This window comes from Sphaeramia orbicularis, chromosome 18 (genome assembly GCF_902148855.1).
Source record: "Sphaeramia orbicularis chromosome 18, fSphaOr1.1, whole genome shotgun sequence".
Lineage (NCBI taxonomy): Eukaryota > Metazoa > Chordata > Actinopteri > Kurtiformes > Apogonidae > Sphaeramia > Sphaeramia orbicularis.
Genome location: NC_043974.1, coordinates 34858471 through 34869634, shown reverse-complemented (window position 1 = coordinate 34869634; position 11164 = coordinate 34858471). Strand labels below are relative to the sequence as shown.

Sequence of the window (11164 nt, the reverse complement as noted above, 5' to 3'; positions counted from 1 at the left end):
ACAATGTTAACTCTATAGAAGTAAATATATCGATATATAAATAACAACAATATTAACAATATAGAAGTGCATATAGAAATATCTACATAGAAATAACAACAATATTCACTGTATAAACACATAGATAGATAGATAGTAGTAGATAGATAGATAGATAGATAGATAGATGATAGATAGATAGATAGATAGATAGATAGATAGATAGATAGATAGATAGATAGATAGATAGAGATATAAATATAACAACAATATTAACTGTTTAAAAGTGTATATAGAAATATCGGTGTATAAATAACAATATTAACTGTATAGAAGTATATTAGTATATAAGAATAGAATAAACTCATGTGTGTCACAATAAGTGTCCGTGTGAAACACAACAGTGGAACCAATGTTTAACGGCACCGGAATTAAGGAAACGAAGCTTCGATTTTTGAAAATTGCCATCGAATAATTTTTAAATGGATTAATCTTCTGACTTGACTAACCTGATGTTTCCATAAATCCCATAATGATGGTGTTAGCGTGAATGTAAAGGCGCTCAGTGTTCGTACTGACAACCCGGTCCACGCCACCTCAAAGTTGAAGCACAGATCAGAGGAACGTTCCGAGCGGACGTGTAATGAATTGGCATCTGTCTGGGTCTGCGTCTGTTGGACGGGGTCCACTGGCTCTGGGGGCTTTGTTTGTCCAAAGTCCCCTTGAAATGTTTGGTGAGACTGTAATTAGCGGCGCTGGGCTTCGTCTGAGACGGGCTTCACTGGCGACACGTTCGTCTGTTCTCTGTCCTTCCCTCGTGTGTTCCTGCACACAGTCAACTCCGACAAAATGGTAATTAATATTCCCCTCCATTGTTTAAGACGAGAGGGGGCTCCAGAGCCAGGAACCGAAGGAGACGCTGCCAGAACGTCCACCCTGGAGACGGATTTAATAAGCAACTGAGTGATCGGCACCGGTTCTAGAAATAGAAAGGCTTTGGTTCTGACTTGTGCAGTAGATGTTTGTGCTTACAGGTGGTTCATTAGGTTTACACTGCACCTACAAACAGGTTCTGTTCTGCTTTTTCCAGAATATGGGGCATGTGGGACGGAACCCCCAAGAACCAGTACAGTCAGATGGTCTATGAGAACGGAGAACCCTGTTGGCAGGGGGGTTCACGGAGCACCACGGTGAGAACCACCACAACACAACACAACATCAGGCAACATAACACAACACAACACACATCAAAGAACCAGTAGAACCTGGTCTATGAGAACGGAGAACCCTGTTGACAAGACAACACATCCAACGCAGCACAGTACAACACAACCAGTGTTGGGAGTACTGTGTTACTAAAGTAATGCATTACAGTAATAGATTACTTTTGCTGTAACACAGTAGTGTAAGGCATTACTAATCAATTTTCAGTCATCTTTACTCGGTACATGTTCATTTGCGTTACAACACACTTTTCACCCATAGTTTAACCCTGTAAAGCCTGAACCGTTAAATCATTGACACAAAATTCCAGTTCTTTGAAACTGGAGCCTTTATTGGTCCTTCTGACAACCAAAAAAATGTTTTTTCAAATATCAATTTCCATGTATGAGCTTGAATTTTGTATCATATTGATACAAGGTCTCAATGCTGAAACATTGTTATTTTGAACAAACAAAACATAATATAACACAAACATGTCTACAAATTGGTAATTCTTTTTCAAAAATGACAAAGTTCTTCCTCCTTCCTCATTAATGACATTCTTGTAGTGTCACTGGAAAGGCCTCTGGTGAATGAATTCCTCCCCTGGTGGATTATCTGTGTATTGCATGTATCTAATTGTATACATCAGGTTTTTCAAGAAAGAAAAATATCACACTGATCATGTAGAGGGTTTCAAAACTCATATATCAAACATGATACTTTTGGCCTTATAGGGTTAATTGCTCAAATGAAAAAATATACCCAAAAAAACAGCAAGACCATGAGACTTTAAGGAATCAAAAATGCAGCAGGAAACTTCTGTTCCCTGTTGGTGTTCAACCAGGGTGACGACGCCCCCTATTTGAACATGGAAAATGTTGAAAAAAATGCAAGTGTTCCTGCTGGAATTCAAACATCAGAGACTGTTGCGTTACTTACTGCGCCATCCGTCCACATGTAATTTGTGGCACAAATTTATGTGTCCCAAGGCTCTCATATTTGTTGTACTGGGGGGGGGTATTTTTTGACTTTGGACAGTCTGTATGTAACTCAAAAGGAATACAGGAGTCATGTAACACATTACAATTCTGAGACAGTAATATTATAAGATAAGGAATTACTTTTAAATAACAGTAACAAGTAATCTGTAATGTATTACACTTTGGAAGTAACTTGCACAATGGGGGGGGGGGTGTCTACTGCACATGCACCATTTATGATGAGAGTCTGTATGAAGCTCAGAAGTACAGGAGTCGTGTAATGCATTACAGTTGGATAGATAGATAGATAGATAGATAGATAGATAGATAGATAGATAGATAGATAGATAGATAGATAGATAGATAGATAGATAGATAGCTAGATAGATAGATAGATAGATAGATAATAGATAGATAGCAGCTAACGTGGCTAAATAGCTAATTTAGCCTTTGTTACTGACATAAACTTTTTCATTAGCTTGAAATCAGCTATAATTGAAAGTAGCATTAGCATTATTTCTGGTAGATGATTAATGCTAATATATATGATAATATGATAGATAGATAGATAGATAGATAGATAGATAGATAAGATAGATAGATTAGATAGATAGATAGATAGATAGATAGATAGATAGATAGACAGACAGACAGACAGACAGACAGAAGACAGACAGACAGACAGACAGATAGATAGATAGCAGCTAACGTGGCTAAATAGCTAATTTAGCCTTTTGTTACTGTCATAAAACTTTTTCATTAGCTTGAAATCAGCATAATTGAAAGTAGCATTAGCATTAGCGTTATTTCTGGTAGATGATTAATGCTAATATAATAGATAGATAGATAGATAGATAGATAGATAGATAGATAGATAGATAGATAGCAGCTAACGTGGCTAAATAGCTAATTTAGCTTTTTGCTACTGTCATAAAGCTTTTCATTAGCTTGAAATCAGCTATAATTTAAAGTAGCATTAGCATTAGCATTATTTCTGGTAGATGATTAATGCTAATATAATATGATATTGATAGACAGACAGACAGACAGACAGACAGATAGATAGATAGATAGTAGCTAACGTGGCTAATAGCTAATTTAGCCTTTTGTTACTGTCATAAAACTTTTTCATTAGCTTGAAATCAGCTATAATTGAAAGTAGCATTAGCATTAGCGTTATTTCTGGTAGATGATTAATGCTAATTAATAGATAGATAGATAGATAGATAGATAGATAGATAGATAGATAGATAGATAGAGATAGATAGATAGATAGATAGATAGTGTATAAACAGTATTACAGCTGAAGGTGTAAACATTGTTGTGCTGTAATTTGACGCTCATTTCCCAGGATCCTTTGTTCACCTCTGGTCGTGACATCAGAGGACTGTGTGAATCTCATCCCTAATCCCATTTCGGTTGCGCGTTCTGTTAATCAACTCCATCTTCCCAGCGTTCCTTCCTCTTCCAGTCACATTTACGCGGTCCATTTCTTGTTTTTTTTTTTTTTTTTTTTTTTTTTTTTTTGTGCGAACATTTGCTCAATTAAAAATGCAGCACTTTTAATGGTGTCATTTTCGGGGCCTCCTCCTTCAACAGAGTCAAATAAATGTCGTTTGCAAATGTGCGTCCTCCGTCCATCCAGGGGAAGCTTTGAAAAGACTAAATTGAATTCCTTTGATACGACCTCCTAACCGCACGCAGTGGGCATAAATGAAGGCTCGTCAGAGTTTGACGCTCATTATATTTGAGATGCTGAAGCCGGCGTTGGCTGAGCGCTCTCTCCTTCTGCGGTGAAAACACTCCTCTGCTTCTCTTTTTACTTCAGCTCCAACTACCTCTGATCTATTGTTTCAGCGCTGGATCTCCAACTAATCCAGACTGGAGTAGCCGTGTGCAGTGCATGCTGGGAGTGTTCGGGGAAGGTTGAGCCAAATCCTTTCACTTATTCATTCAATTCAAAGTTCAGGACTGTGACGATTCCACGCGGACAGTGAACACATCGCTGGTTCATGTCTAAAGCAGCCTCACAACTACGTCATCCTCTGGAACATTCATTCACCAGTTAAACATGTGGAGGTGGATCAGTGACAGCAGGTTCATTTGTACTGATCAGACACTTTTTCTGAACTTCTGTTTTCATAAAATGGCCTTTGAAGAACATCTGCACCGTCGGTAAATAAAATGGAATATTTTCACCGAAAAATGCAAAACAAAGAGGATAGTATCAGAATAAATCATGAAAAAAAGAGAACAATTCCATCCATCCATCCACACCTCCTTCCTTCCTTCCTTCCATCCATCCATCCATCCATCCATCCTTCCATCATCCATCCATCCATCCATCCTTCCTTCGTTCCTTCCATCCTCCATCCATCCTTACTTCCCCCTCCTCCTTCCATCCATCCATCCATCCATCCATCCATCTTCCATCATCCATCCATCCATCCATCCAACCTTCCTTCTTTCCTTCCTTCCTTCCTTCCTTCCTTCCATCCATCCATCCAACCTACCTTCCTTCCTTCCATCCATCCATCCATCCATCCAACCTTCCTTCCTTCCTTCCTTCCTTCCTTTCATCCATCCATCCAATCTTCCTTCCCTCCCTCCTTCCTTCCATCCATCCATCCATCCATCCATCCAACCTTCCTTCCTTCCTTTCCATCCATCCATCCATCCTTCCTTCCTTCCATCCATCCATCCAACCTTCCTTCCCTCCTCCTTCCTTCCATCCATCCCATCCAACCTTCCTTCCTACCTTCCTTCCTTCCATCCATCCAACCTTCCTTCCTTCCTTCCTTCCTTCCATCCATCCAACCTACCTTCCTTCCTTCCATCCATCCATCCATCCAAACCTTCCTTCCTTCCTTCCTTCATCCATCCATCCAATCTTCCTTCCCTCCCTCTTTGCTTCCATCCATCCATCCAACCTTCCTTCCCTTCCTTCCATCCATCCATCCATCCAACCTTCCTTCCCTCCCTCCTTCCATCCATCCATCCATCCATCCTTCCTTCCTTCCTTCCCTCCCTCCCCTTCCTTCCTCCATCCACCCATCATCCAGCAATGATGGTCAGAGCTCATAGCCTATCGGCCAGTGAGATATAGAAGTGGGCGGTACTTTCACTGGAGGAGAACTCAACATTCAAAGTCCATATCTGTCTTCCATCAGTGATCAACAGAACTATGTTCACATCTGTAACCATTTACATGTTATAACCCATCAAAACATGGACCAGATAGTTTATTAGTTGATTTTCATCAATTTCTTTCATTATATATGTCATTTTTGACCTTTTTGATGTTTATTTTGTTACTTTTCCTCAATTTCTTTCAATATTTGCTTTATTTGTGGGGGTTTTTTTGTTTATTTTGTTAATTTTCCTCCATTTCCTTCATTATTTGCTCCATTTTTGTTGTTTTGTGTCTGGATCAGCACTTATGTTGTTCTGAAATACATGTGGTTTTTTTATTATATATACCTCCTTGATTGATTGATTGAGTGATTGATTTTCATTAATTTATTTATTTATTTTGCCTCTTATGGGTAAGGAACCAATACGTAACTTCACTGACCTTGATTTTCTACATGACAATGAAAAATTCGAAAATTTCACAAAAGTAACCAAGTCTTGTTATATCCTCCAAACCACTCTCAGTTGAAGTTTTGAATCTCCTGATTTCTCTGAGTGGTCTATAAAGGTTAATATGTCACAGATTTCATTAGACACTAATGCTGGAACAAAAGGCTGCATTTTTAATCCCAGTCCAGGATGAACCCAAATCACCAGTTGTACCAAACTGAAACTTTAGCACAATAATACCTGTCAAGTTCCCATCTCCCTCCCTCTCCAGGTGCCTTTGTTCGGCAGAAGGATTCTCTTTACAGGGTGCCGTGTGATGTGAGAGGTTGCTATGGAAACCGCCTAGAAGTAAAATAAGTTGCTTTTTCCCTTCTACACTCTCACAGAGGGCGTTAAAGTCACCCATTAAAGTCATGACAATGGTAATCACATCCTCCTGTGTACTGTTCGCACCGCGTGGAGCGACGTCCATGTCCCATAATGCACGGTGTCCAGCAGCCATGGCATTACTTCGGGTTCTTGGTTGAATACTAATTCAGCGCACAGTGGTTTTTGAGAAGAAACTGGAAACAAACGGTGGAAGTGGAAGCAGGGTTAGTGTCATTCATGGGTGGGACAGACCTGAACGTAGCCTCGTTTATGCTCGATGTTAGCATTAATTATTTTGTTAATTATACTCAATTTCTTTCAATATTTGCTTCATTATTCAGTTTCCTTAATTATTTGTTTCATTTTGTCCTTTTTATGTTTATTTTGTTCATTTTCCTCAGTTTTCTTTCATTATTTGCTTCATTATTCAGTTTCCTTATTATTTGTTTCATTTTTGTCCTTTTTATGTATTTTGTTCATTTTCCTCAGTTTCTTTCATTATTTGCTTCATTATTCAGTTTCCTTATTATTTGTTTCATTTTTGTCCTTTTTATGTTTTTTTTGTTCATTTTCCTCAGTTTCTTTCATTATTTGCTTCATTATTCAGTTTCCTTAATTATTTGTTTTCATTTTTGTCCTTTTTATGTTTTTTTGTTCATTTTCCTCCTCCATTTCTTTCAATATTTGCTTCATTTGTGTTGTTTTTGCTGTTTATTTTGTTCATTTTCCTCCATTTCTTTCAATATTTGCTTCGTTTGTGTTGTTTTTGCTGTTTATTTTGTTAATTTTCCTCCATTTCTTTCAATATTTGCTTCGTTTGTGTTGTTTTTGGCTGTTTATTTTGTTCATTTTCCTCAGTTTCTTTTATTTGCTTCATTGTTCAATTTCCTTCATTATTTGTTTAATTTTTGTCCTTTTTAATGTTTATTTTGTTCATTTTCTTCCATTTCTTTCAATATTTGCTTCATTTATGTTGTTTTTGATGTTTTTTTGTTAGTTGTCCTCCATTTCTTTCATTATTTGCTTCATTATTGTTCAGTTTCCTTCATTATTTTAATTTTTGTTCTTTTTGGTGTTTATTTGGTTAATTTTCTCCCATTTCTTTCATTATTCGCTCCATTTTTTAAAAAATTGTTTTTTGGTGTTTATTTTGTAAATTTTCCTCAATTTCATTCATTATTTGCGTCATTTTTGTCCTGTTTAATGTTTATTTTGTTACTTTTCCTCCTCATTTCTTTCAATATTTGCTTCATTTTTTGTTGTTTTTTTTGTTTTTTGTTGTTTTTTTTTTTTTAATTTCCTCAATTTCCTTCATTATTTGCTTCATTAATGTTCAGTTTCCTTCATTAATTTATGTCATGTTTGTCCCATTTTTGGTTTTATTTGGTTAATTTCTCCAATTTCTTTCGTTATTGCTCATTTTTTTTTTTAGTGTTTTTGGTGTTTATTTTTTAAATTTTCCTCATTTCTTTCATTATTTTGCGTCATTTTTGTCCTTTTTAGTGTTTATTTTGTTACTTTTCCTCCATTTCTTTCAATATTTGCTTCATTGTGTTGTTTTTGCTGTTTATTTTGTTTATTTTCCTCAATTTCCTTCATTATTTTCTTCATTTGTGTGTTTTTGGTGTTTATTTGTTAATTGTCCTCAATTTTTGTCATTATTTGCTTCATTATTGCTCAATTTCCTTAATTATTTGTTTCCTTTTTTGTCCTTTTTATGTTTATTTTTGTTAATTTTACTCCATTTCTTTCAATATTTGCTTCATTTGTGTTGTTTTTGGTGTTTATTTTGTTAACTTTCCTCAATTTCTGTCAATAGTTACTTCATTTGTGTTGTTTTTGGTGTTATTTTGTTAACTTTCTCAATTTCTGTCAATAGTTACTTAATTTGTGTTGTTTTTGATGTTTATTTTTGTTCATTTTCCTTAATTTCCTTCGTTATTTGTTCCATTTTGTTGTTTTTGTGTCTTGATCTGCACTTATGTTGTTGTAATGTCCTAAAAGTGATGTTCTAATATTCTGAAATACATGTTCCCTTTCCCTTACATGTGGTTTTTATATATACTTCCTGGATTATTGATTGATTGATTGATTGCCTCTTATGGGTAAGGAACCAAATAGGGTAACTTCATTGACCTTGATTTTCTACATGACAATAACAAATTCGAACACTTTCACAAACATAATAAAGCCTTGTTCTGTCCTCCAGTATCACACTCAGGGTGAAGTTCTGAATCTCCAGAGTGTTTCTATGAGTGGTCTATAAAGGGTTAACATGTCACACATACTCATTAGATCGCTGCGTCGTTCGGATAATTCCTCCTTCAGACTTTATTTCCACGTGTTGGATCAGACCTGAGTCAAAGCTGCGTCGGCGTCTTCCCTCGTCTCTGTTTAGTCGGATAAAACTGAAACGTCTCTGGACTGGACCTCTCCTCACTCACCACCACAACTTTTCTGTCTTTGTGCTTTTCTAGGTCTTCAATTTCTTTCATTCTTTACTGATTTTTGTTGTTTTTGGGTGTTTATTTAGTTAATTTTCTTCAATTTCCTTGCATTTTTTGCCTCTTTTTTTTTGTTTTTGGTGTTTAGGTTATTTTCTTCAATTTCTTGCATTGTTTGCTCCATTTTTGTTTAATTTCCTTATTATTTGTGTCTTTTTTTTCTCCTTTTTAGTGTTGGTTAATTTTCCTCAATTTCTTTCATTATTGCTTCATTAATGTTCAGTTTCCCTTCATTATTTATGTCATTTTGTCCATTTTGGTTTTTATTTGGTTAATTTTCTCCAATTTCTTTCATTATTTGCTCCATTTTTTTAGTGTTTTTGGTGTTTTATTTTTTTAAATTTTCCTCAATTTCTTTCATTATTTGCGTCCATTTTTGTCCTTTTAGTGTTTATTTTGTTACTTTTCCTCCATTTCTTTCAATATTTGCTTCATTTGTGTTGTTTTTGCTGTTTATTTTGTTTATTTTCCTCAATTTCCTTCATTATTTGCTTCATTTGTGTTGTTTTTTGCTGTTTATTTTGTTAATTGTCCTCAATTTTTGTCATTATTTGCTTCATTATTGCTCAATTTCCTTAATTATTTGTTTCCTTTTTTGTCCTTTTTATGTTTATTTTTGTTAATTTTACTCCATTTCTTTCAATATTTGCTTCATTTGTGTTGTTTTTGGTGTTTATTTTGTTAACTTTCCTCAATTTCTGTCAATAGTTACTTCATTTGTGTTGTTTTTGGTGTTTATTTTGTTAACTTTCCTCAATTTCTGTCAATAGTTACTTAATTTGTGTTGTTTTGATGTTTATTTTGTTCATTTTCCTTAATTTCCTTCGTTATTTGTTCCATTTTTGTTGTTTTTTGTGTCTGGATCTGCACTTATGTTGTTGTAATGTCCTAAAAGTGATGTTCTAATATTCTGAAATACATGTTCCCTTTCCATTACATGTGGTTTTTATATATACTTCCTGGATTTATTGATTGATTGATTGATTGCCTCTTATGGGTAAGGAACCAAATATGGTAACTTCATTGACCTTGATTTTCTACATGACAATACAAATTCGAACACTTTCACAAACATAATAAAGCCTTGTTCTGTCCTCCCGTATCACACTCAGGTTGAAGTTCTGAATCTCCAGAGTGTTTCTATGAGTGGTCTATAAAGGGTTAACATGTCACACATACTCATTAGATCGCTGCATCGTTCGGATAATTCCTCCTTCAGACTTTATTTCCACGTGTTGGATCAGACCTGAGTCAAAGCTGCGTCGGCGTCTTCCCTCGTCTCTGTTTAGTCGGATAAAACTGAAACGTCTCTGGACTGGGCCTCTCCTCACTCACCACCACAACTTTTCTGTCTTTGTGCTTTTCTAGGTCACTCTGACATGTGGAACGGAGACAGGCCTGCGATCGGTGAAGGAGCCCAGTAAATGCCAGTACATCATGGACTTCCAGACTCCTGTGGCCTGTCAGCCGGTGCTGAAGCAGCGGGGCGTGCACAGTGAACTGTGACCCATCCTCACTGCTCTACCCTACATTAAACACCCCCCCCGTCGGCTCGCCTGCGGTGACAGGCCGGGGTCCTGAGGGTCCCCTCTGACATCTGTGTTGTCAGAACATATACGCTTCCAAAAAAAAGTCCAGCTAAGGCCCGGACTCCAATGTTCACACACTGTTTTAAAATCCACTTCTGTTTTCAGTCGGTGACGCCGTGGTTTAGACCAGCGGTTCTCAACTGGTCCGGCTTCAGGACCCACAGGCCACAACCCAAACTGATTACAGTTAAACTTCTCAAGTGTATATAACCCATAAAGACCAAAACCATCTACTAATTTAAAACATTTAATAATTTCTAAACCACTAAACCTATTAATGCGTTTTAAAAAAATCGTGTAAAATACGGTTTGTCATCTTTTCGTGGTCATCAGATATGACCCATTTGGATGTTCAGAGGCTCTGTAGTTACCGTGGAAACACCGTCATCTTCTACAACATTGATTCACCAGTAAAACCCATGAAGTTGGATCAATGCAGTGGATGGAGACACTGGGTTTATGTTCAGTTAATGATATATTTTGTTGAGAAAGTCCATTTTTCTTCAGTTTTCTCCGTTTTTGATATAATAACCCTCAACTTCTTAATCTGAGCTTTTATGAACATCTACATAATGAGTGAATTAAATATAGGAAAATACCTGATTTCAGTGAAAAAATACCAAATGCAGAAGATAATATTACAATAAATGGTGACAAATCACTTAAGGAAGGTTCAATGTAGAGAAAAATTCATTTGGGAACTGACACAAAAGTGAGACTGGGTTAAAATTAACTTAAAACAAACTCATAAAAGATGCTGTAATTACTAATACTAAAACTAAGACCTGAAAACACACGAATTTGTGCGTGACAACACAACTAGACGTAGACATACAACTTAGAAATGTTTCAATTCAAGCCAAAAAAATCTGAGCTGAGATTAATTTTATAAAACATTAACCGACAATTCCAGTTGATGATCAGATGTGTAAATATTTGTTGTAAAATACATTTT

At 36.1% G+C, this 11164-nt stretch overlaps 1 protein-coding gene across 1 annotated transcript; it reads left to right on the top strand.

Annotated features, from left to right (window-relative positions):
- The first annotated feature begins 1074 nt into the window (after positions 1-1074).
- On the top strand, positions 1075-10272 carry LOC115438251 (glucosidase 2 subunit beta-like). Its single transcript, XM_030161699.1, has 2 exons — positions 1075-1169; positions 9989-10272. The coding sequence occupies exons 1-2, from the start codon at positions 1080-1082 to the stop codon at positions 10124-10126; spliced, it is 228 nt and encodes a 75-aa protein (XP_030017559.1). The 5' UTR covers positions 1075-1079; the 3' UTR covers positions 10127-10272.
- Positions 10273-11164: the final 892 nt, after the last annotated feature.